Below are 27,795 nucleotides of genomic sequence, written 5' to 3' on the forward strand. Positions count from 1 at the left end.
GGAGGCTGTGAAAACTCCAGTGTTTGCGCTCCCCTCATCCGTGTCAGACAACGCATGCTCGTCTCCCCCTGCCTCTGGAATAGCTGCCCTACCGATCTCCACTGACTACGCAACATAACCTGCATTAGTTTCAAGTCATCAACGAAAAATTTACGTCATCTGTGAAATTCTTAATGATCAATTAATCGATCGTCGATTAATTATGCCCATCCCTAATAAACATAAAATCTAATGATGTATTTAATTTTATAAAAAAATAACTATGTAAGAAAGAATAAGAATGTAATATAACATTGTTATATAAATTGATTCAACAGGAACCAATCGGGTTTCCAGCATAAATTGTGACCTGCCACGAGAAAACAGTGCCCATTTTTCAAAAAATCCAACATTTTCGTTTTTAACAGAATATGCAAGTTGAAATCACAAAGAAGCCACTCAGCCACATGCTTCAAATCACAGTATTGGGGGGCTCTATAATCATAAAGTTTGTATTTGCAGAATATAAGCACCAATAAATAATATAAATATAATTGACAATTGTTTAAAGGGGACATATTATGCAAAATCAACTTTTTAACCATTTCAATACTTATATTTGGGACTCTGGGGGCCCTACCAGTCACCAAAGTGTGGAAAAAGAATACTCCGTCATGTTTTCGTGGTTCCCCTAAGTGTAAGTATAGGCGATAAAACACTCGATGTTGAATTCCCTGCGCTTATGACGTCAGCATGCGCATTTCACCGCGAATGTTACCGCCCCACCAGTAAGTTTACTTCGAGAGCTCCACCTTAGCTCCACCTTGTCCCTGCGAGAGTGCAGGCGAGGGAGGAAGAGCGGTATTATGTCAACGTGGAGGGACAAGTGTGCTGTTGGTGGCTGCACAGTGGAGCACAGTGTTTTACACAAACTTCCAGCCTCAGAAGATTTTATATATGAAGCTAATGTTCCGGATAAAGTCAGCAAACGTGTGTTCGCACCACTTCGCATCAGACTGCGGCCAGCGGTCGCCGTATTTAGTCAGCGAACGTATTTCACCGACGTACAAACACACACATTTTTAAGAAAAGGTCACATGGAGCTCATAACTGACCATTCTGACACGTCCTAATTAAAAATATTTGTTCAGTACGTCCTTCATGACCGGAGCACAGACTCAGTCTGATCACATACAGCGGCCGTTTATGCCGTTAGCCACTGGCGATCAGTGGTGCTGCACTCTCTGTGAAAATCAGTTAAAAAGACAGCACCGCTGATCGCCAGCAGCGAACGGTGAGCTGCCTGAACTGGCGCTGTATGTGTGAGTGCCGTCACAGGAACAGACCTCCGACACATGGATACATAGGGACAGCACAGCTGATCGCCACCGCTGATCGCCAGCGGCGAGCGGCGAGCTGCCTAAACTGATCGCCAGCTCCGGAGCATACAGTCACCGGTCTGATACAGCGCCAGTTTATTCAGATCGCCGTGCGCTGCTGGCGATCAGCGGTGGCGATCAGCTGTGCTGTTCCTAAGTGTATTTAACTGATTTACAGTTCGGCACTGTTCGGCTCGATCCTTATGTAGGACGTCTCTTCCTGTGACGGCACTCTAGCTATTTTCCGCGCACGCTGCCATGTTGATATTGTCAGAGAACTAGTGGAGGGAGGGGGAGACGAGAAGCAGCTGAGCGAGTGAGCGCTGTAAAAAGGACAAATCAGAAACCCCCTGGAAGAAGTGGGTGTGTGTTTGCCTGTGTCTCATTTGCATATAAAGGGACCATGCACGAAAACCGAGCGTTCTGAAAGGGGCGGGTTTAGCAGGGTTATTGAAATGCTATTGTGCTTCATCCTTATGGTATTTTGACCAAGGCATGTCACTGACATGTTCATTAGGACACCAGGGAACTATTTTAATGGGGGAAATAGGGTATAATATGTCCCCTTTAATATAATTAAACAACTGTGTTTATAATTTAAAAACAATTAGCTACTTCAGTAATCAAGGTTTGTAGTGGTGCTTGAATGTGCCTGAAAATGCTTGAATGGTGACCCTGTTTCTTTCACAATAAATAGTTATCTGACTTGAAAGTAATCTTATTAAATGGAGAAATAAAATAAGTCTCAACGAGTTTTGAGATTGAGAGTCTAAATGAAAACTACACCAGGTCCTCGTTTGAGTGTGTTACACACTCACATTTTAAGACCAGAAGCAGTGCTGTTTGAATCCCTTGGCATACGTATGTGTAAAAACCAGGAACTCCTTTTGAGTTATTAGATTCTGAAAGTGTGATTTCTAAGCTTTCCAACAATGTCAAACACATGGAAATCTGAAAATATTCATTTGAATGTAGGCACTCCTCACACTGCTTTAGGGAGAATTTAGGGACAATAATGAGCTAGCTAAAAAACAACAACGAACGTGGTGTCACCACACCCCAACTTGGAATTGGTTCACAGCAATCAAACAACCCAAATTCAAATACAAAGTTTATTGTTTTAAGACCTACAATACTGTGATTTGAAGCATGTAGTGGCTTCTTCATGATCCCAGCAATCGACTTGTGCTGGGACGCCTTGTTGCTAGTTTTCTCATGGCTGGTCACATATATTAGGTAATATGCCAGGCAAGTCGTCACCGGCTGTATTCATAAAGTGAAGATTGTGTATAGCTCTCAAGCCTCAAATTATGAAAACAGCTGGGGACAAGTGGAGAGCATTTTACCGGATTCCCAAAGATCCCAAAGAGACAGCAGAGTTTGATCACTGGCATAAAACATGTGCAAAGCATAGAAGACGGAGCAATGGGAACTCACAAGCAACATAAACCCCCAAATGTCTTGTTTTGTCTACAAACCTTTTTCTTCATGGTTTCTTTGCTCAATATAGCAAAAAATATTCACATTTAAGAATTATTAAAAAACAAACAAACCCTTTAAAATAGTTGAACATTTCTGGATTTAAAGTGCAAATGGTCTGTATTTATTTAGCACTTTTCTAGTCTTGATGATAAGTCAACGCTGCTTTACACTACAAGTTTTCCCCATTCACATAGCACATCACCAATTCACACAGTGGCGGCACATCCATCAGGAGCAATCTGGGGTTAGGGTTCTTGCCCATCGGCATGTACAGTACACTAGCCAAGAGCCAAGAATTGAGAATTTTTTGCAGAAACCTTTCCTGCCACCACGGTGCTGTAAACAAACAGTCATATGACGTCTGCAGCTCTTTGCCGTTTTCTGCCCCCTACGCTGCCAGCTGACACAGCGCAGGATGTCTGTTACAGTGTCTTGTGTTTTCTACAGTAGAAAATACAAGAAAATAAATGTTGTGAAGAAATAGTTCTTTCTTCAATCTGATGTGCAGTAGTCTCAGTAGCGTACCGTGGGGTTTCAGTCAGGGCCTTCAGAAAAAAAAAAAAAACATGCACAAATACAACCATATACAAAACACACTATTATGCACTATATTCACAAGACAGTTGATCTGCAACAACCATAGCGCACACACACACCACTGCGCATCTATAGGCTACTGCATCATTACCACCACATCTTCCGTTATGTCACTCAGCAACCGCAATTTCACAAGCCACTATATGACACAAAAACAAGCGTCCACATAAGCATAGGCGTCAGATACGCGGGGAACACGTCCACGGCACTATTTATGATCAACAGTTTTGCCCTCACCACTTCTAAAATTTTTTATCAATTTATCATTAACACTCCAACTACCGTAAATGATGTACCTCTTCGGTGTAGGTCTTCCTCTTGAAATAATTTCCTTCTTTTCTCCAAACGATCGCCGTGAAAAGTGCACTCGAAGGAGATCAGAAACATGATGGATCGGTGGTGTTAATGCAGTGGCCATAGCTTACTTCAAAAGCCGCCAAAGGTTCAAACGTCGTTGATGACAACAGCGGGGGCTTGTGCCAGACACATCGCTGGGCCTGGGGCGTTCTGTCACTATGCATCAAATTTTGATTGGCTGACGACACACGTCAGTCAAAGTTATAACCAAATAGGAAATGGCAGCTTCAACGAAAAGCCAGCAATACTACTAGAGCAGGTCCACGGAGCTATGATGCGTTTAATGACATATGGAAAATCCAGCTCAGCTTCACAAAAAATAACCATATTCTTTCTGGAAATATAATCATAACATACTGAAAAAGTAATTGAATTTAGACACATTCAGACACACAAATAATTAATTTGATTATTAAATAATAATAATAATAACAATAATAATAATAAATATACTTTTTTGATATTGTCAGGGCCAGCAGAGAAGGCCCTGCTGGCCCTGACAGCCCACCACTGAGTAGTCTGACACATGCTGTGTCTATATTTATTGCTGAATGATTTAGGGAAGAGGTGATTTATCTTATCCCCACAGCTCAGCAGCATCAGAGCGATAAGACACATTCATGTGCCTGTGTGCATGCCATGCATTGGATTGGTTTGGTTTGTATATGCGGCCCTTCTATATGCCACAGGATTTAGATGTGTGTGAACAGTGTGCGTCCATCAGCAGTATCACAGACAGCAGGTTGTTGTCTGGCAGCTTTTGTCAAGACATTTTTTCAGCACCGCCTGTAGATAAAGATAAAACACTTAGGGAAGTGGTCATCAGGTAAACAAAAGCTCAGCCTTTTAAAGCTGCAGACAATCAACAAGTCGCATGTGTTTGTGTTGCAGTGATTCCTCTTTTTTTACTCCACTAATGTTATCTGTAGTTTACAGTAGGGCTGGGCGATATATTGGTAGTAAGAGTTATATTGGTATATTTTTGAAAGAGATATGTAGTTGAGACAATATCGCCATACCGGTATATTATATATTATTTTTATGTTGCCTTGCGAACGCTATTTAATAAAGCTGACCGCTTCTCTCTGAGCCTACAAGCCTAGTTCAGATGCTCAACCACGCCCCTTAGGTACGTACTACGTAGTGTTCTCCCACCCATGCTACGCATCACAACAGACATTTGAACGAAAACGTCGCGGACACGGTGCAGGTGGAGAGTGAGCAGTTGGTGGCTGAGAACAAGACTAATTTCTTAACTATCTTCGTTAATACAAAATAAAAGTTGAGCTGTTAGCCGCTTAGCGGTTACCCGCAATTTTCGTCTCCAAGTGGACTTAAAACACATCAGCGGCTCGTTGTTTACTGTGCCCGGTTTCTGGTCTCATGTCTCCGTGTTTCTGTTGAACACACCGGATGTCGGGTTTCAGCTATCAGCTGTTTCAGCTCTCAGCTCTCAGCTGAGCAGCCTACCGGTTATAATATCCATATCGCCCAGCCCTAGTTTACAGGCATCATACAGCAGCCACTCTGATGTTACTGCATAGACCTTGCTGATTATACTAACCAATTAGCCACCCATCAACATCTAACTCATCATCTCTGAAACATCCAGACTATTAACTGATAATCTAAACCAGTGCTACACAAACAATCCAGCATTGAGACCCACATATTTGCTGCATTCTATTTACATCGGAACTAGGAACTCAGAACTGGGAGTGATCTCACCCCTGAGTTAAACATCTGAGTTTAGGGGGTGTACCTGTGTAGGGAACACCACATGACCTCAGACATTCTGTGTTCCGATTACAAATGGAACACACCATTATACTGATGACTGTTTGGAACCACCGAATTTGATTTTAGAAAAACCGTGAACTAATACACACTATTCTCATGCTAGGGTGGGCGATGGATGGGGCCCAATTACTTTAAGACATTATATCACATTGTGATGTGTGATATTTATTGGTGACAAATGCTTTGTGTATAACAATAGAGTTCTGGTAACTGACATCACACAAACAAGGCAACAGGGAAGAAATGTTGTTCACCTTATCAACATTTATACTAGACAACACATAAATCAGGCAATATGTCAGACTACTCGTTCTTCCCTGGCTATTTTCATCATAAAATTGAAGATGGTGCATAGATGTTGTTTTCCCCCAGGATGCCAAAAGAGATGGAGACAGACCAATGGGAGAGCATGATTTGCTGGTTCCCCACAGATTCAGAGCCATGGAGGTGAATTGCTGCTTTGAAACAGGCTCACAGCTAGTAAATCACATCTGAGTCCACATGTCGGTGGAGGTTCTCATCCAGGTCATAGTCTTCTTCAGGAGACAAGTACCAACCTTAGAGGTTTAATATCTGTTTAACAGCTAGGTGAATCAGATAGATTCATAGAAAGTAAATCATGTGATCTCTGGAGCATGTCACATGCAGTTTTACCAAAATACATTGAACAAAGTAAAACTCTATACAAATAAAATAAAATTGAATTGAATTGAATTGAAAACTCAATGGGTATTGAGTTTTACTTTGCTTTACTGTACTTTGTTGAGCTGTTTTGCTTCACAAAGCAGAGCAGTGCAAATAACTAATGCAAGCAAAACAAAAATAACTTCACATCCATCCTTTCTGAGCATAATAGATCAACATGTATTTTTATACATTGCATATATTTGCATATCTGCAACTTCATTATGACTACACTTCTAATTTTAGTTTCATGATGTTATGGATAACTTTGATTGAATTTCTAACCATTAGAATGAAAGTAGTAAAATAATGTTGTTGATATATGTAATGTTGATTGGGGATAGTCCTGAGTCTGCCATGGTTGTGTAGGAGGCTATCACGTGTCTCAGTTCATGTCATGTCTGTGTTTAGCATACATTTCGTTCGCTCATCCTCCTTAATTGAGCAGTAACAGTGTAAAGATGCAGTCTCCATTACAAATGGCAAACTGATTACATTTAATGGTAATCACTAATCAGAAAGTAGTGTTTTTTTGTGAAGACACATGCTGGATTTTTGTGGAGAGCCTGAGGCGGTGCTTCACAGTAAAATGCCTGGTTGCCTGGTTGAGATGTTCTACACCACTTTGTCTAGAGCAGGGTTGTTGAATGCAACATGTATTGGTAAAAACAGTATTGTTCTGTCCCATGATCCGCTGATGTGATCCACCAGCACATTCTTGCACCCCCAGAAATAACATGTTACAAATAACAAAATGTTTCCTTCAATTGGAAGGTCTGTGTCAGAGCTGCATTCTTAGACCTGTCGTTGAACACCAGGTTTCACTCGGTGAATTGACTCACTTCATCCTCTCTGAAAAATCCATCAAGTGGATAAAGTCATAATTATCAAACAAGAAACAGTGTGCTCCATGTTCTCCTCCCATAGTCCAAAAAACAGAGTAGATTTGAGGATTCGGCAAATGGGACAATCTAAAATTGACATTAGGTGTGAGTGTAAGAATGAATGGTTGTTTGTATGTATGTCTTCATCTATCTTTTTGATCCATATACAACATTTGGCTGATTTTCTTTTTTCCCTCCATTTAATAAAATATAACTGTTTAATGATTATTAAATAATGGCAACTATCAGAAAACTTCTAGTGCAACATATATAAAGTGGTTGCATGTTTTGGTGTAAGTCACACAGTACCTGTGTTGTGTTTAACTTGTGTTATCATGGTGAAGAGTAGGTTTTTATGTTTTACTGTTTGTTGGCTTTGTGTCATAATGCAGGTTTAGCCTTAAATTTTAAGCAAATGTTGTTTTCAACAGTACCCATGTTGGCTTAACACAGCAGCACAATAATACTGTTTTTTATTCTCAATAATTGTTGGTCATTCAGTAAATGTGCTCCATTATTAGTGTTTTACATGGCCTGGGTGGTGAGCAGTGTGTTGATGGAAGTACTTTCAGGAAGTGTGTGTATATCCCTGTGACTGGTAGGGCCTAGCTCTTCCTGTTTATAGTTCCTGATAGTTCCTGATCACAGGAGACTTTTAGGTTTTGAGTCATGTGGGAGTGATGCAAATGTTAATTTCTTTAAATATTGTTGTTTTTAGTGGTGTTTAAATTATGGTAGAGAATTAATTAAGTAGAGAAACGCACACAAACACACTGAACACAACTGGCGGGGAGAATAAGGGAAGTGGGGCTTGTCTAAATATATCCCTTGGACCAATGATTACAGAGGTAACACTGTGTCTCATTGTACTGTTTGTCTGCTCCCATGTATGTTTGATGGGGCTGTGATGTGTGTGTGTGTGTGTGTGTGCGCGCGCTCACTGAAAGACTTAATGCCTCTAATGTAGCTCTAAGGAAAGTGGATGTGGCTGCTGATAGAGATGAACAGAAACAAAGCCTGCAAGCTCTGTCATCCTCCTCCCCTGACCACAAATGTTTCCCTTCCAACTATAAATACACTCCTGAATCCTGCCACGTCCTGAAACATGAAACTCAGCTAAAAGTGATTATCAAGGTTCAGAATAGCCAAAAGTCTCCAGTTACAGTCGAGGGCTAAAGGCCTGGTCTAATACAGCTTGGCTTTATTTTATATGTCCAGCTTTTATTTTGTAAAGTCCCTGTTTTATTTGATTAAACAGAAACAAGCTTTCATGTAAAAAGCATGAATCTGGATAACCGGCCTAACATAATCAATAACAGGGAGATCATGGTTTTAGAGACCAGTCAGGTTGTGGCGAGAGATGGAGAGGGAGGAGGTGAGAAAACTAATAAAGCTACATCACGTGCAAAATGGAGGAGATGATAAGAGAGGAGGCCCGCTGATTCTCTGCCTGTGCCATCTGTCTCCATGCACTGTATCTGATCAACTCAGAGTCATGTGATGATTGCAAAGTCTCATTTCACTGGTCTTTAAACAGTGCAGTGATTATCCCCTCAAACAAAAGATGCAGTTATAGAAGGCTCCTCATGACAAATGACAAGAAAAATCTGATTGGTTAGATGCTAAGGCATCGTGGCCATTATACTGGAGGAGGACCCACATTTACTCCAGGTTTTCCTTGTTACCTGTTTTGTTTTGTTAGAAAGCTTTATTTTTTTGCTCACATTAGACTAATGTTAAATTGAACGAAACAATGAAACAAACAGATTTTACTAGCCTTAGCTACACCTAAGCGCCATCTGCTGGCATTTTTCATTATCAGCAAGAATAAAATTATCAATTCCAAAATGTTTATTGGGAATTTAGTATTTGAATTTTTGAAAGCGACAGAGACGGCTCTGAAAGCGTTTTGCATCACATGCATCATACGACATCATGGCCAAATGACATCATCATTCCACTTTTCTCAGTGGCAACAGAGGCAGTACTAAGGAATGCCAATACAGACTAATGAGCGAGTTAAATTCAGCTTGCTGTTTTTATAGCATGGACATTTTTACATGTCATTTTCAAAGTGAAGCAGTTTGGATTTACACTTGATGTTTTATACGAGTCAAAGTAGACAAATAAACGTTTAATGAAATATCAATAATGTTGATGTGTGTAGAATTGCTTCATGTTTATTATTTTGTTTCATATATTGACCTCATAAGTACTGTGAGTAAAGATTAAATACATTAAAAAAACAACAACAAGTAAATATAACACATTTATTCTGATAATTGATAGTTCAGTATGAATTAAATTATGTTAAAAACATTAAGTAATTGTAGCAGATTTGTTTTGTTAAATAATAGTATTATTTTCAGTTGCATCTACCGAACATTTCAATTATATCATTGTTTTGAGTTGTTTGGACTTAGGGTTACTATTGCATTGACTTTGATTACATCTACCCAATTTTATATTTCATGGTACTCAATGTAGTTATTCAGATCTGCGTAATTTTTTGAGTTATATTTACTTAATTTATTAATTGATTTCACAGCTTTCAAATTTACTCAATATTTTTAAGTGTACAAATGTTACACTAATTAAATTGAGTAGAGCATAGTTAAAGTTTTAGAGTGTATACATTTGGTATGTTGTGTTTTTGAAAGGGCTGGATAAAACTATGTTGAAAATGCGTTAGACACATCACCACAAATATATATTTTTTATACGTAAAAATTACTGATATTGGAAATCAAAGATATTTAAGGTTGTGATATTTGTTAGAGATGGACATTTCTAGCAAAAACGCTATTAGAATATTTAATGGTATTATTTGTCGAACATTCAAATGTTCTAACCTCCCAGTGCATGAGATCTAGTGAAAGTAATGCAGGGTTTTGGTGTGTTGTGAGGTGTTCTGAGTTGTGTTGAGCTAACAGGTGCAGCTAAAGAGATGCATTCAAAGACCTTGGTAAATGTCATAAATTCTGCGGGATCTCCAGTGTACTGAGCTTAGAGAAGCAGTTTTAAAGTGCCTTCAAGAAACCATGTAAATTTCATCACTTCAGCAAACACGTATGAATTCTACTAAGTAAATACTTGATGTGGCTGAAACCTTATAGTAACAGATGCACCACAAATTAGGTCGTCATCAGAGTAGAAAGATGTAATTATAAATGCAATAATTGAAAAAAACATTTAGTCACAGTAACTGGCTTTTTATAATCAAGCGATGAATCAAATATACTCATGCCTTGGGGCAATATGGGAAAACATGTTATCACAATATACTTTTTACATCATTTGTTATTTATATATACCATGATATACATTAAGTCAATATTTCTGTAAGGCTGGGGGAAATGGCTTATAATGACTTATAAATAATAGATATTTATAGGTTATATCCCAATATACAGTCCAATTATATGTCAGCATATAAAGCTGCACACAGATTATTTCTCTGTGCTCATGATGGAAGTGGTTTTTTGAGATGTTTGTGCTTCTCAAAAGAGAGTGATGATACCCTGTAAATACACTAAAATAAAATATCTACTGTTTATGATCTGTATTACATGACCTAAAAACACAGTTATTACCTTTCATTTCGGATAATACTTGCTTTATTTCTTTGGCTTTTTAATGTTAAATAAAGGATATTTACGTGTGTTTAAAACAAATTGTGTGAAATTGTCTATCACACAAACAATTTGGCTTAAAATTATAAGTGGTATTAAGTATTAAGTTTCAAAAATAATTTTGTGGATTGCATGTATTTTTTAATTCCATATATATAATATTTAATTTGTAATATTTAGTGTATTTCACAAATGTCAGTCAGTCATCATCTACCGCTTTATCCTCCACCAGAGGGTCGCGGGGGGTGCTGTGCCAATCTCAGCTACATCGGGCGATAGGCGGGGTACACCCTGGACAGTTCGCCAGTCCATCGCAGGGCCACACACAGATAGAGACAAACAACCATTCACTCTCACACTCACTCCTACGGTCAATTTAGAGTGTCCAAATCACCTATCCCCACATTGCATGTTTTTGGACTGTGGGAGGAAGCCGGAGAACCCGGAGAGAACCCACGCACACACGGGGAGAACATGCAAACTCCATGCAGAAAGGCCCTTGTTCCAACCGGGGCTCGAACCCGGGTCTTCTCGCTGCAAGGCGAGAGTGCGAACCACTACATCCACTGTGTGGCCCCTATTTCACAAATGTATTCAATATAATTAATATGACGATTATGACCTTTAAAAGCAGGGAAAAGTCATCACAGATACCTTATTATGATATGATGATCTAATCTATCTAAAATCTAATACCATATCTTGTCTTATGTCACGATAAAGGTATAATATCCATATATTGCCCAGCCCTATTATAAGGAACTGGGTGTCAAATCTTCTGCTGTTGTATGGCTTTGTTCCATATGCAGACAACAAGAAATGTGTAAGAAGACTGAGTTGAAGCAGATACAGGTGGGTGGACGAAAGAGAATGAGAACCTTGTGGGCGACCGAGCTGGAGCACTGTCCTTATTATCAGCTCTTCATCTTCTCCCTTGATGCAAATCATGTGGTCATCAGTGCCAGCCATAAGAAAAATGGCCAGAAACTTTTTTCACCCTTATGATTTGGACACAGTCATTATAGACCTTTTCAGGCTTTTCAGGAATTATTTCACAGACATAATTCTCCAACTGTGTCTTCTCTCATAAAGAAGAAATAAACTGCCCACAGCATGACATTTCTACAGTATGTGCACAGTGATTGCATCAGATTTTACATTTGTATCTCTTTTGATTTCTAATCCAGTGATTTTGAGCAGTATTGGACAGAAGTCACAGGATTAAAAAAATAAATTTCCATTTGGAACAAGGTAACCATAGACTGAACTGAAGACAACAATAACTTGGCATAACATGACACTCATGATTGAAGCTATTCTCTCTAGCTAGTCTCTCCTATTTCTCTACTCTGTTTAACCACTGTTGGTGCATATTTTTGACAAACTCATTCAAAAAGAAAGCAGAACTATTAGATGAAAAGTTTTTATACTTTGCTGATTTAGAACGTGACATTTTAAAAAAGCAGTGAAGCTGAATGGATCATGTATCTTAATCACCCATAAAGATACATTAAGTGTATCTTAATGTGTGATAAAAGAGTATCAGCCAGAATGAAAGAAAAGATATACAAGACAGTGGTGAGACCAGCGTTGCTGTATGGTCTAGAGACAGTGGCACTGAGGAAAAGACAGGAAGCAGAGCTGGAGGTAGCAGAGATGTTGAGGTTCTCTTTGGAAGTGACAAAGATGGATAGGATCAGGAATGAGTCAATCAGAGGAACAGCACATGTTAGATGTTTTGGAGATAAGGTCAGAGAGGCCAGAATGAGATGGTTTGGTCATGTACAGAGGAGGGATAGTGAGTATATTGGTAGAAGGATGCTGCGGTTGGAACTGCCAGGCAGGAGGTCTAGAGGAAGACCAAAGAGAAGGTTTATGGATGTAGTGAAAGAAGACATGAAGTTAGTGTGAGAGAGGGGGAAACAGAGAACAGGGTGAAATGGAGGAGGTTGATTCGGTGTGGCGACCCCTGAAGGGAGCAGCCGAAAGGAAAAGAAGAAGAAGAAGAAGTGAAGCTGAATGGAAACAGATATAGTCAGAAATGACTTGCTACCATGAATCCATGTTCTTCCATATAACAACACTTAAGGGTGATAACTGTATTATTACTTTTAGAAAAAAAAAGAGAGAGAGAAAGAAGTCAGAATTTATTTGAGTTGATTTGAGTTTGATTACTACAATGGATCTTTGCGAAATAGATTCCCACATGCCTCTTTGTCTTGGGTTTAACTGACTGTGAGTGTCTCCCCTGCAGGTTCAGTCCTGCCTGAAATATTTCACATATTTCACATATCTGTTAACTTGCCAATAAACATCTTGTTAACAGATGATCAACTAAGAATTTAGACTTGTGATCCTGTCTTGTCATGATTTTGTTAACTTTTAAATGACAGACTAACCAGAAGTACATAGTCAACTAATAACATGCTGACAGTCTACAGCAGACCTGGGCATGACACCGCCCGCGGGTGGCATGCAGCCCTTTCACCCTCCCTGACTGGTCCATGCGAGTTTTAATTTGAAATAAATGTTAATAAACATTAATAACAGGGTTCCTATGCTCCTAACATTTACGCTCTCTCTCCTACACACACATAAACACACAGATCTCCACACACACTGCGTGCAGCCTTTATCAAAGACAACGCTAAGAACGATGTCCGTTATATTTTATCTCCCTCCCTGTTTATTATCTTAGAATCTAACCAGCGAACCACTGTCACTCTTGCATGTTAAATCGTCCAGTGTGACTGCAGCTCACATACTCTCTACACTACACCACAGTATAGAGTTAGTTAGTTATAAATGAATTAAATCTGCATTTACCTTGATTTTGTTGATTGTGGGCTTGTGTGCTGCCCAATTTATACCAAAATTGGGTAGTAATTACATGATGGCTAATAACACTGTGGCACATTTGTATAGAGTTAGGGTTAGAAACATTAAAGCACAACTTAAAGTCAACTGCCAGTTAGTTCACTGTCAACTAATTATCTGTTGACATGACACTGAAGACCTGTTGATCACTAGTAGACAGTCAACAGTGGAATATCAATATAAAGTGTTTCCTCAGTAAAACCTCATTGTTTCTGAATAAAATGGAGCATCGGGGAAATCTCAGTCTGCAGGTGTCTAATCAGTGAGCGAGTGTGTGCACACATTCCAGTCTTAGTCACATGCAAGACTGTGTTAACAAAAGCTTTCATTCATTGGGCATAAATTACTCACTCATTCATGGTAAACCCTCTGTAGTTCTCACATTGTGAACTTACATTGTGAATATATTGGATTATTACCCATTTATGTAGGTTCAGCAAAGTCCTTGGTGACCACAAGCACAGATGTTACAGAAAAAATGAGAATGACGATATGTTCAACTTGAACTTGAATCAAACACACACGTATGCACCAGCAGCACATTCTCACACTCTGTATGGTGTCCCTGCAGTGTGTCGGTGAGGAGAACTGGGTGGACAGCAGGACCATTTACATCGGACACAAGGAGCCTCCTCCTGGTACTGAAGCCTTCATACAACAAAGATTCCCAGACAACAGAATAGTTTCTTCCAAGGTGAGTGAACGTACCTTCAAGCCACGGAAATGTTAATTGATACTGATGATACTCTTTCTCATTTCCAGTACACATTTTGGAACTTCATCCCTAAGAACATGTTCGAACAGTTCAGGAGAGTTGCCAACTTCTACTTTCTCATCATATTTCTGGTCCAGGTAATAGGCTTTTTTAAATAAAATTTTATTTTGAAAATGTGAACATTTGTGGGACATGCCTCTAATGTGTAATAAAATCAAGGGCTGCAACAGTTAATCGATTGTGAATTGTTTGCTAAATATAATATAAATTATTTAGAATGATTTCTGATATGTCAGCTTCCCAGATGTTAACAAAGAAATTGTTAAAATTGAATACATGTGGTTTGTGGACAAATGTAAACATTTGAGAACATTGTTATTTTGAGGTTTTTGTAAATTTTCTTTGGACCTAACTATGAATGTCTGTTACTGTGTCTGTACTACTCCGTATATCTTCTGCTCTCATTCATTTTCTTATTCATTTTGTCTTAAGTTGATCATCGACACACCCACCAGTCCAATCACTAGTGGAATGCCGCTCATCTTTGTCATCACAGTCACTGCCATTAAACAGGTGAGACCTAAAGGGCAGTCTTGATCATAATTACCCCCCCCCACCCCACGAACACAAACACACACACCACACACACCTCTCTCTGTTTCTCTCCGTGTTGTGTGTCAGGGTTATGAGGACTGGTTGAGACACAAAGCAGACAATGCCGTCAACCAGTGTCCTGTGCAGGTGGTGGAGCATGGGAAAGTGATATGCAAACAAAGTTACAAGCTCAGGGTAAGTGTGTGTGTTCTTGTATTTGGTAGCTCTTTTGGACCTTTTTTCTGCCATAAACACTGACCTGTAAAAACCAGCAGTCCTCATGGAGACCAAAAGCTGGTCCTAATGAGGCAGGAATGTATTTTTTAGAAACTGGATAAGGTTAGGCATTAATTGGTTATGGTTTAGGTTAGGACTAACACTTTGGTTAGGCTGTCCAAATGAAGTCAATATGAGTGTGTGCCACATGTATTACTCATGTTGTGGGAACCTAAATCTGTTTATACAGTCAAATTATGGGGACTTGTCTGACTAACAAAGTCCTCATAATTATTACATTTGAACCTCTTTTGGACGACACAGGTTTGCCTCAAACTGTTTCTGGTATAAATGCAGCAGAGTATGCATTCCACTAATTCAATTCAATTCAATTTATATAGCGCCAAATCATAACATACATTATATCAAGGCACGGTACATAGACAACATCATCAACAACTTTTTCCTTATCGTCCTGCCCCAGTGACCAGGCTGAAATAAGCCAGTGAAATATGATAAAACCAAAAAAAGAAATCATTGTATTTCCGTGCATTTTAGTAATAACACTATAGGATGCTTGTTTCTCTCAGGTTGGAGATGTTGTCCTGGTGAAAGAGGATGAATCTTTTCCTTGTGACCTCATACTTCTGTCCTCATCACGAGATGACGGCAACTGCTACGTCACGACAGCCAGTCTGGATGGAGAGAGCAGCCACAAGGTATGTATGTGTGTATCATCACTTCATCTGTCACTTATCTAAGTGTTCCAGTGTGTGTGTGCAAGTTGATAGTGATTTACGACTTTAATTTCTTCAGGCATTCATATATTTCATCATTTCACTCTTCTCTGGTTTTTGTCTTTCTGTCCCTTTTACTAACATTCTTGCTGCCTTTTCCCTTTTCAGTCTCCCGCTATTAAGAGCTCCTGCTTAGCAACGTGAAGCAAGGGAGAGCCTTGCTTTACATTGCAATTCTTCTTCTTCCTCTTCCACCAGAAATTTTGCTGTGAAGCTTGTCTAGCAGTTTTGAGCACAAACCCACACATCCTGGTCCATGGTGTAAAAGGCGGGGTACACCATATGATTATAAAACAATATTCCATCATGCTATTGCAAGATGTTCATGACGATATAATGATTTTGAACTGTGGGACTGGAGAAACTGGAGAACCCAGAGAAAACACACAGGATCATGCAAATTTCACAGAAAGGCCCTTGTTTGTTCTATCGCTCATATTTTAATTGTAATGGTCTCTTTTTCTGTCTCCTACTAGACATACTATGCAGTTCAGGACACCAAAGCATACATCACAGAAAAAGAGGTCGACTCGATCCATGGCACTATTGAATGTGAACAACCACAGCCGGACCTGTACAAGTCAGTACAACCTTGAACACTTGCAGAGCTAAAAAAAAACTCCCAAACACTATCTCTCTTACCTCACACTATCTGAAAACCTGATTTTTCTCCCGTTGACCTCCATCCTTCACAGATTTGTAGGACGTATCAACATCTACATGGACAATGAGCCAGTGGCCAGGTAAACTTTATAAATTAGTACACGTGTAACAAACTCGTTGAAGACTTGTTAAAGAACTAAACTATTAAATGGGAACTTTAAAACTATACCAGAGGGGGGTTATAAGGGAGCTTAGCACCTCATTTATATTTTGCGCCTTTTTGGTTTTATAAAAGTACAACATATTATTGGTTAAGATACATGTGACTTCAGTCCTGTATTGGCCCTTTTCCACTATGGTCCCGGCTTGCCTCACCTCCGCACGGCACAGCGCGACACGGCACAGTTCAGGTTGCATCTCCACTACAAAAATAGTACCTACTCAACGTGGGCGGAGTCATCACTGCACGGCTGCGTGAAACTGCGATGACTTTGCTTTACACACTACACACTGGACTGAAATACGAGCGGCAGGGTTACGTCTAAATACATCAGACTCCTCTGTTAATTATTGAGAGTTTAGACATTTCCTTGGTAATTGTTGGAGACTAACCCACATTTTTAGGATTGTTAAGTAGTTTTAAATGATCTGCAGTTCGACATTGTTCAGCTTGATCTGTGTCGGACGTCTCTTCCTGTGACGGCACTCTGGCCAATCAGTGGCCAGCAGTCTGGCAACGTCAGGCATAGTGCCTACTCAGCACGCTTGGAACCTCGCCAGAGCAGGTACTAAAAAAATACCTGGTAGCAGGTACTATGCTTGTGGAAATGCAACTTAACCATACTGTGCCATGGCAAGGCAAGTTGAGCCAATGGAAACACATCATATGTGTTGTTCTACTGAAATACAGGTACAGATTGAAATAGCTGATTTCAATGGAAAATCATTAATACATTTCAAATATTTCATATAATATATCTCTTCCACACGGTCTTTTGTGAGGACTCCCACTGATGTTTATATTAACAGTAGTCGATTGTTGATATTTAGCCCTTCTGGGTTTTTAATTGAACCCCCCTCTGTAGTTGAGTTTGAAACCCCTGTTTTAGTGAAACTTTTGAATCAGTCAATCATCAATGAATCTTCAAATCTGAGTTTGAAGTTTAAATGAGATAATGTGTGTGAGCAGGCCGCTGGGATCAGAGAACCTGCTGCTGCGAGGAGCCACACTCAAGAACACAGAATACATCTATGGTAATATCACCTGCATTACACAATATAAGGGTTACCTAATTATTATTATATGTCATATGTATGTATCTATGTTGTATCTCCATGACAACTGTGCAAACGCCACATGTGGACAAATATCGCAAGATGTGCATAAAATCTGAAAAGGTAGAAATGAATTGACCTTGAATAAAAAAACTACTTTTACATTCAGTATTGCAATTGTCCTGTCTGCAGCTGCTGTCATCTACACTGGCATGGAAACCAAGATGGCTCTCAACTATCAGTCCAAGTCCCAGAAACGCTCTGCGGTGGAAAAGTGAGCTTCCTCTCTTTCTGTCATTCTTTTCTCCTAAGCAACGCAGACTTAGTTTTTGCTTTTCAATCCATCACCTCTTCACTGACTGAATTGCTTTTTTTTTTTTGTTTGGACTATAAGTGCATCATGTGGGTTACATTTACACTTGTGTTTTTTAACACTAGAGCAGATCCAGGTGAATCCGCTTAGGTTTTTATTATTATTATTTTTTTTTTTAATCATATTGGCATTTTAACCCCACAGAAACTGCATTTTGGGAGCCCTAAAACACTATTTTTTGGAAATGGCTCCCAGAATGACAAATCTCAAATCAACCAATCAACTACTTTGGGAAAACAATGTTGTCATAGTCCCACCTCTCTTTTGCACTTGTTACTTATTTTTGTCATCTTCCATTTCTTGTGTTTGGAGATTGTTTACTTTGTGGTGGCATGCTCAATCCTAGCTGCTCTGATCAACTCTCCGTCTGACCTCATGACTTTGTTGTCTAATGACAATAAAGAGCTTTCTTTATGATAACTTTTATTTTATTTCCTTAGTCGCCCTGGCATTCTTCATTCTATCTGTTTCATACAGGTCTGGCATTATGTAGTATAGTGTACAGAGTCGTTGTGTGGAGGTTTGGTGTGGATGAAGACATTTACTAAAACAATGCAGTGTTTAAGGGAAACATTTTTTTATGTTTCGTTACGTTTCTTTGTAGATAGGGCCTTAGATACAGTGGGTCTCTGACTAACTCCCTGGAATTGAAATGTCCCTTGTTTTGCCAAAATGTGTTGTCTTTCATATGCAGTTAATGTTATTTGAGAATTTTTGTTTTGATTGCAGTATTATTGAGTCTTAAACACTTTCTGTGTTTCACATTCTGCCACTTGAAATGTTTACATGATTGGACTGCTTATCGTCTCCCCCTGCAGGTCGATGAATGCATATCTGGTGGTCTACCTGTGCATTCTTATTAGCAAGGCCCTCATCAACACCATGCTTAAGTATGTGTGGCAGGCCGATCCCAACAGAGACGAGCCATGGTACAACCAGAGGACAGAAGCAGAGAGACAAAGACATATTGTGAGTGTCTTCATCCTAGTCACAACTAAAACATGTCTCTTTCATCACTGGTTTGCTGTCTTACCCTTTGTCTCATCATCAGGTGATCAGGGCATTCACAGACTTCTTGGCCTTCATGGTCCTCTTCAACTACATCATTCCTGTCTCCATGTACGTCACCGTGGAGATGCAGAAGTTCCTGGGCTCCTACTTCATCATGTGGGACGATGAGATGATGGATGAGGAGCTGGGGGAGCGAGCCATGGTCAATACGTCCGACCTGAACGAGGAGCTGGGTCAGGTAGCAGTCCACCTCGCACAGAATCACTTGGCTTTTTATGATCATTTTATTCAGCAATTTAGTGGCTACAAACAAATACATTTAATTCAGTTTACATCTATTTATTTAGTTCAAATTGGTAGCATTATCTCACATGGATGTAATTCTGCTCTCTTCACAGGTGGAGTATGTGTTCACAGACAAGACGGGGACACTGACAGAGAACAACATGGAGTTCATCGAGTGCTGTGTGGACGGACATGTTTATGTGCCTAATGTCATCTGTAATGGACAGGTAACAACCTGACGGGCAATGGTTGTGGTTGTCAATAAAGGAGATGATCCAAGGAATGCAGTTCTGCATTACAAAGAATAAAAAGAATGCATGAATGAATAAAACACATATTATACTAAATTGTCTTTCAGCCAGTTACACAGCTTTAAACCAAATTTCTTGAGCAAAAATCAGGGACTGCTCCTTTAATTGCGCACCACATGTGGCTGTCTCCAATCAACAACAATGGCAAATAACGCAGGAAATGTGCAGGATATATCACTCTCAAATTACAAATGGACATATGCTGTTAACTGTAAGCATAACAAATAATGCGGCTATAACACAATGACATCACTCCATGTAGAACTACAGTATGTAGGTAGAAGTAATATACAAATGAGGGTCAATTAATGAAAACAGCAGAGGCATTTAACACACGCGTCCCTCAACCTCTCCATACATGAAATAATTATTAACAAAAAGGTCTGCTGCCACTGATGTGCGTTATTCATGTGCTGCTGTGTACGCTGCTGTGTGCTGTGCAGATGCAGAGCACATGAGACAGTGTGTAAATACATGATCGAGACAAGATACAAGATAGATTAACTGATTCTTTGTTTTTAGCGTGAGGTATTGGAGGTGTGGCGTGAGCGCATGTGAAGGCATTCAAAAAAGTGTGTGTCACGCTCATTGCGTGCAAGTTGGCAGCCCTTTACTGTTCTAGATCACTCTTTTCCAAACCTTTTAGAGATGGCCAACTGTCAAGACCAAAACCACAAAAAAATCATGACAAGAGAAAATTTGTGCATAATTTAGAGGCATGTTTGTGACTTAATGTAATTTTGAATTTGCTAAACAAATCATTTTCAAGAGGTGTTTGATACATTTATTACATTTTATACATGTTATTTAACACATACACATACATTGTTATTAAAATGTTGGGAAAATTCTGCTACTTTCTTCTGGGACCCACATAAAATCTCCCACGGCCCATCTGTGGGTCACAACCCCAGTGTTTGGGATATGTATAATTCTGTGTGCTTGTATTTCTCAATCCACATACGTTTATATTTTCAAACCCATTGTATTTCCCTGTCGTAATTGTCCTTAATATAATATATCACATACATTATGTATTTATGTTTGTAGGTGATGCCTGGTGCTGCAGGTATGGACATGATTGACACATCGCCAGGCCCTGAAGCCAAAGTGAGTCCTTATCTTTAAGTGTGTGTGATATGTACATATATATATACAGTATATGTGTATATTATGGCATGCCATTCAGGAAATTAATTAAGGAGTGTATGGAAGCAACATCAGTATGGAATAACACCAAAACACTAGATTGTGCCAGTGCCTTGATAGTGCCATATATCTCATATATGTGTATATGTATATATATATATACATATACACATATACATATGTATATAGTAGTAAGTATGAGTGTACTTGAGTGTAATACCTTGTTGGTCATCCACTGCAGGAGCGAGAGGAACTGTTTTTCCGGGCGCTGTGTCTGTGTCACACTGTTCAGGTAAAGGAGGAGGAGACAGTGGACGGGATCAAACATGGCATCCACCAGGGCAAGTCCTCGTCCCTCTACATCTCCTCGTCTCCTGACGAGGTGGCGCTGGTGGAGGGAATGAAGAGGTGGAGTTCACAAAGCAAATCTTAAATAGACAGACTGTGTATTCTCTCACATGCATGCTGTCAGTTTACTAACAGGCATTACTTTGTCTTAGGCTCGGCTTCACATATCTAAGACTCAAGGACAGTCACATGGAGATCTTAAACAGGGAGGATGAGATTGAGAAGTGAGTCTGTTCCCTTCAAATAACAAGTTCATCTATTCAGCTCCTTAGAAACATTTATTTCATTAGTAATTTACCATCAAAATGTTAGATTTCTGTACCGCTAATTTAGGGCTGGGCAATATATCAATTTAACATCTATATCGTGACATGACACAACATATGGTCTTAGATTCTTGATATCGCCATATCACAATAAGGTATCTGTGATGACTTTTTTGGCATTGATAATCATTATATTTATCATATTGAATATATTTGTGAAATACACTAAATATTATGTATATATATGTATGTATGTATATATATATATATATATATATATATATATATATATTTTAAAAAATACATGGAATCGACAAAATTATATTTGAAAAAGTGACTTAATGACAAGTATTTGTGTTTGTGATTTATAGGCAATTTCATGCAATTTCATTTAACATTAAAAAGCCAATGAAATATACCAGGTATTATTTGAAATGAAAGATAGTAACTGTATCATGTAATACAGATCATAAACAGTAAATATTGTGTATTTACAGAATATTGTCACTCTACCTTGAGAAACAAAAACATCTCAAAAGAAAGAAGTAGCTTTATATTCCAATATATCGGGACTTAAACTATTTCTTACTCAGGAGCTTCTTATTATTTTCAGCATGTTTCTGCATTTAAAAGGACTGAACAGTGATGATGTTAATAAAGCAAGATTGTTGTTGTAAGGTTTGAGCTGCTGGAGGTTTTGACGTTCGACTCTGTCAGGCGGAGGATGAGTGTCATTGTCAGATCTGGCTCTGGTAACACACAACAATACACATGTTAACGACCATAAGCATATATGCAAATGTTTGTCTCAATCATTTAACACATGTTATTGTATATGTGTGTGTGCAGGTGAGTTCTATCTGTTTTGTAAAGGTGCAGACTCCTCCATCTTCCCCAGGTGCGTCGCAGGAAAGGTGGATCAGGTTCGATCTCGTGTGGAGCACAACGCAGTGGTGAGCGTGAACACTTGACACAAACATCCTAATTCATTCATTCATTCTGAATAAAGTAAATTAAAAACTACAGATGAATGGTAGTTTTGTGGATGTGTGGTGGGCATTTAACTTGCTAGGCTCAGATAGAACACACTCTCATTTGGAGCCTAAACTTTGATCAGATAGAAAATTCATCCTCTGTGTGTCATGCGGGTGTTCCTCAGTCTGTGTTTTTGTGGATCTGCTCCTCTAGGAGGGTCTGAGAACTCTTTGTGTGGCCTATAAGCCTCTGAGCCCTGAACAGTATCAAGAGATCTGCCATTTGCTCAATGGCGCCAAATTGGCACTGCAGGACCGCGACAAACGCCTGGCTGAGGCGTATGACCTCATAGAGAAAGACCTGATACTTTTGGGAGCCACCGCAGTGGAGGACAGGTGGGCAATATCTTTATAGTCTTCTACAATGTGATGCCGCACTCCATTAGTGGTCAGAACTCTTTCATTGTTTAAATTTCCAAGGTAATGAACTCACATTTCCTCACTTACCTCACACCACGTACCCTGAGTTAGGATTTCAAGATGGCTGCCACTGTACAAACACTGTCTTTTGCCATTAATTGAACTTTTGTTGTATGGGTTTCACAGTAATTTAGTCATACACATAGTGCTGTTTAATTTTTAACCGTAGACATGTTGCTACGTTGTTTGTTTGCACAAAATACCATGTTACCAGAAAAAATAAAATACCAGGGGTGACGCCACTCCCAGTTCTGAGTCCAGATGTAAGTAGAACACAAGTGTGGCCTCTGAGTGAATCAAACTGAGGAAGAGTACGTGGCAGTTCAACCAACCAGCCACAGAGAAATGTGTTTTCTCTTTTTCTTTCACAACAGGCTCCAGGAAAAAGCAGCGGACACCATTGAGTCTCTCCACAAAGCTGGTATGAAGGTTTGGGTGCTGACCGGAGACAAGATGGAAACAGCGTCAGCGACCTGCTATGCCAGCAAGCTCTTCCACCGCAACACCCAGATCCTGGAGCTGACCACCAAACGCACCGAGGAGCAGAGCCTTCATGATGTCCTCTTTGACCTGAGCAGGACCATCCTCAGGCAGCATGGAAGCATGACCAGGGACTCTTTCTCTGGGTGTGTTATAGTATTCCATCCACAAATACACACATGCTTGTGTGTGGTGTAAGATTACACAATTATAGTGTGTCTCTCATATACCAGTGTAGAGAGGGAGCTGAGTAGTGGAGTTCTCAGGTTGCATTAACTAAACAGTGCCCATATTTTATTTATTTGTTACTACAGGGTGCCTTGATCATGTTGTTAAAATCTTATTTCATGTTAAACAGTCAAAGTAGAGCTTTTAATTCACTTAACTCCTCCTGTCTGTTTTCAGCCAAAATATATAGGGATTAGATTTTTAGTCCATATTATCCAGCCGTACTTGCTGCTTTGAAAGCGGTACTAAAAACTGAAAGGGATAAAAACATAGAAATATCAAATGTCCTGATTTATTTATTCTTTTGTTTATTGTGTTTCTCCGAGTATTGAGTACCTTGTCTTGTTTTTGTCTAGTTTATCAGGTGACTGCACTGACTATGGCTTGATCATTGACGGAGCCACGCTCTCTGCTGTGTTGCGGCCCAGCCAGGAGGACTCAAACTCAGGGAACTACAAAGAGATCTTCCTAGAAATCTGCCGTAACTGCAGCGCTGTTCTCTGCTGTCGAATGGCCCCACTCCAGAAAGCACAGGTGTGGAGACACATGTGTTGTTTCTATGGTTTCTATGGTTCCTGCATGTCATATAGAGACTTAATGCCTGAACTTTTTTTTCCTAGATTGTGAAGCTGATCAAAGCCTCCAAGGAGAACCCCATCACACTGGCGATTGGGGATGGAGCTAATGATGTCAGCATGATCCTGGAGGCGCATGTTGGTATTGGTAAGTCAGTTTTGCATTTGATTAACAAAAGCTAGTTCACAGTTACATGTGAGACAGGAAAACACAGTAGAACACTACTTCAACTAAATAATACACTGGTCTTAATCTGAAATATGAGGAAATGACAATGCTGTTTCTGCCTCTCTAGGTATTATGGGTAAAGAGGGTCGTCAAGCCACGCGGAACAGTGACTATGCCATCCCAAAGTTCAAACACCTCAAGAAGTTGCTGCTTGTTCATGGACACTATTACTACATACGCATTTCTGAGCTTGTGCAATACTTCTTCTACAAGGTAGAAACAGTGTTTGCTTTAAAAATAAAAAATAAAAAGATCTTTCACTTTAGTTGTAACCTCTAACCTGCTGCCTGTTTTTTTCTCTTTTTCCAGAATGTGTGTTTCATCTTCCCTCAGTTCCTCTACCAGTTCTTCTGTGGCTTCTCACAACAGGTACAAGCACACACACACACACACACACACACACACACAGACGCACACACACGTACACACATAGATTTGTGAAGCTGTTCTTCTTAGGAAACTGCATTGACTTGTAATCATTTGGACAGTCTAAACAAAGCATTAAAGTTAAAACCAGTTAATGCCTGGTTCACACTGAATGTGATGCGTTGCACTGCATTTTTATTTCCATGTCTATGTCAACAAATGAGAGGGTTCAGAGAAAAGATATGTTGATAATGATATTGACATTCTACCGGCATCATTAAATAAAACTGACACCTCTCAGTGTAGTTATAGTCCAGGCTGAATCTGAATACATGAAAAACATAAATATTGTATTTTTTAAACTATTTTATCAGCTTTGCAGAGTTTCTCTCCCTCCATCTGACTAACCAAACAACATGTGGCGTTTTCTGTCAGAGATGAAGTCATAATCATAATAGTTGTGTGGATGCAAACGTGATGCAGTGCAAGTGAAACACACCTGGTGTGAACACACATGTATGAGCTAGATGCAGCACAGCCATGATGCACACGTGACTCATCCAGCAGGACTCTAACCTTAACCTTATCACACCTACCTGAGAATCTTAGTCCTACACTTAACCAGTTCCTCAGAAGTCAGCTTCGACTACTGGTCTTAACAAGGTCAGTGTTTAGGCCACAAGAGGTATAGATTGAGATAACATATGCAAGTACAAGTACACACATACACATGACACTGGTGTGACAGAGTGTATGTTTGACTGACATGTCCCCCCTCCCCCAGCCTCTGTATGACACAGCCTACTTGACTCTGTACAACATCAGCTTCACGTCGCTGCCCATTCTGCTCTACAGTCTCATGGAGCAGCACATTAATATGGAAATCCTGAAGAAGGACCCATCTCTGTACCGGTTAGTGTTCATAGCATAGTATGACTAGTTGACATAGTATGACAAACCTACAATAAATACATGGACAGAGCAGTAGTTCAGCACTTCATTCACCTTATGAAGTGGCAATCTCTTCATATTATGGTGTATAATAATAATGATCAGAAGCCTGAAATTTGTGGTCTGCAGGCCATATGTGCCTCTCTAGTCGTTATCATGTGGCCTGCCACTTAATATCAAGTTATAATATGTTATTTCTTTTTCTGTATGTTTTTTAGTAATAGATTAATGTTGCATCATAAATACTTTGCATTGTTATTGTGAACTATATATCGTTCCATATTAACACAGGCAGTTTTATTTCGAAATTCTGTGAAATATCTATCATTTTGATATCATGATGGAATATTGTGATGTCATTTTAAGCTCATAATGCCCAACAGGACTTTTTTTCCCACTTGACTGGTCCCTCACTAACCAGACTAGATACTCCGTGGCCCTGTGGTCATTTGAGTTTTGAGACCCCTGAGTGTTTTATTCCTTTAGTCTGGATGTTTCTGTCATTTTAGACATTCTCAGTCATAAAATCTTTAATAACATTATTATAAAAAACAAATTTCAAACATTTCTTTGTAATGTTAGGTTTGGCAGAATCCCAGACTTTGATCACAGCTCAGGTTTTCACTGTGGAAAATATAGCTGAAGATTATTATGATATTTTAGTTTGATGCAATTTCATATGCATTCTCTTGTCTTTATTGCACTTGTATAATGTAAAATGCATCATAGATAAAAATGTATTATGATTTTTCATCATGTTATTGAGGATTTATGATTAGCCTGTAGCAGTAATGTTTTCATGAATCAGTGCATATTTGCTAAATAAAATTAAAATATTCCATTACACTCTTTTCTGGTCAAATGTAGGTCTCAGAGGCAGCTAATGCAGTGTGGAACGATAAATGTGTCATCATTCATGTAAACAGATATCAATTCATGACTCTTCACTGTCATGTTATCATTTGTTTTTGCAGAGATATTGCAAAGAACTCTTTGCTGCGCTGGCCCATCTTCATTTACTGGACCATCCTGGGTGTTTATGATGCCATTGTGTTGTTTTTTGGTGCTTATTTTCTGTTTGACAACACCACCTTCACCAGCAATGGACAGGTAATTATGTGTACATAATTAGAATAGTCATTGGTGTCCAGTCAGTTTATTCCTTTGGTATCTTTAGTATGCTTATATATTTATATTTGGTGGCAGCATAGTTTAATCATTTCCTATTTCAATTAAGCTGTTCAGCTTTTTGACAGGCACAACCAGGGATGCAAAATATTGGAGTTTTTGTCAATATCTAATATGTTGATTATATTACAAGTGCTTGGGCTGATAACTGCTACCGAGTTACATATATATATAGACAGAGAGATATCTATCTATCTTTATATATATATATATATATATATATATGTATGTTTTTTTAACCTGCACATAACTGGAGACTTCAGTAGTCTCTTCTGTTGTGAAATTAACATAATATTTTGCATATTTGTGTCACAGCAATTGTAGATATACATTCTTCGTTGAGTAGAATTAATAAATATAAAATAAATAATAGTTTGTGAAGCACAAAAGTCAAGGAGGTAGCAGCTTATTCAGTCTATAGTCATTAGTCATATCAGGGGATGTTGGTTTGCCAATATCTGATAATATATTCTCACTTTAATTAGGGCTGTCAAGAGATTAAAAAAAATTAACTAATTAATGTCACCTTTTGAAAGTTGTTAATGTAGATTGATGGTGATTAAAAGTTTGCTTTTCTTCTAATGAACAAATGAATGAGTAATCAGACAGTGTGCATTACATACACCATTGTTATAATTGTATCTTTCTTTTTAAACACTAAACTGCATAAGTGGTTTCAAAGAGACTCAGGCCTATAAGCTCAGGCCTAT

At 39.1% G+C, this 27,795-nt stretch overlaps 1 protein-coding gene across 10 annotated transcripts in view; it reads left to right on the top strand.

The window, feature by feature from the left end:
* The window catches only part of atp11a (ATPase phospholipid transporting 11A), a 69,902-nt gene that overhangs the window by 25,378 nt on the left and 16,729 nt on the right, over positions 1-27,795 (top strand). For all 10 annotated transcript variants that reach the window (XM_058617212.1, XM_058617228.1, XM_058617246.1 and 7 more), the window contains exons 2-26: positions 14,243-14,365; positions 14,434-14,523; positions 14,879-14,959; positions 15,068-15,175; positions 15,787-15,915; positions 16,470-16,573; positions 16,689-16,736; positions 17,786-17,850; positions 18,064-18,145; positions 19,063-19,213; positions 19,296-19,493; positions 19,654-19,767; positions 20,902-20,961; positions 21,242-21,408; positions 21,501-21,572; positions 22,293-22,366; positions 22,464-22,567; positions 22,803-22,984; positions 23,443-23,694; positions 24,133-24,310; positions 24,397-24,499; positions 24,648-24,793; positions 24,890-24,949; positions 25,731-25,858; positions 26,872-27,007. In XM_058617212.1, the coding sequence (XP_058473195.1) occupies positions 14,243-14,365; positions 14,434-14,523; positions 14,879-14,959; positions 15,068-15,175; positions 15,787-15,915; positions 16,470-16,573; positions 16,689-16,736; positions 17,786-17,850; positions 18,064-18,145; positions 19,063-19,213; positions 19,296-19,493; positions 19,654-19,767; positions 20,902-20,961; positions 21,242-21,408; positions 21,501-21,572; positions 22,293-22,366; positions 22,464-22,567; positions 22,803-22,984; positions 23,443-23,694; positions 24,133-24,310; positions 24,397-24,499; positions 24,648-24,793; positions 24,890-24,949; positions 25,731-25,858; positions 26,872-27,007 (2,955 nt within the window). The remainder of the gene's footprint in view (positions 1-14,242; positions 14,366-14,433; positions 14,524-14,878; positions 14,960-15,067; positions 15,176-15,786; positions 15,916-16,469; positions 16,574-16,688; positions 16,737-17,785; positions 17,851-18,063; positions 18,146-19,062; positions 19,214-19,295; positions 19,494-19,653; positions 19,768-20,901; positions 20,962-21,241; positions 21,409-21,500; positions 21,573-22,292; positions 22,367-22,463; positions 22,568-22,802; positions 22,985-23,442; positions 23,695-24,132; positions 24,311-24,396; positions 24,500-24,647; positions 24,794-24,889; positions 24,950-25,730; positions 25,859-26,871; positions 27,008-27,795) is intronic.

This window comes from Solea solea, chromosome 2 (assembly GCF_958295425.1).
Source record: "Solea solea chromosome 2, fSolSol10.1, whole genome shotgun sequence".
NCBI classification, from domain to species: Eukaryota; Metazoa; Chordata; class Actinopteri; order Pleuronectiformes; family Soleidae; genus Solea; species Solea solea.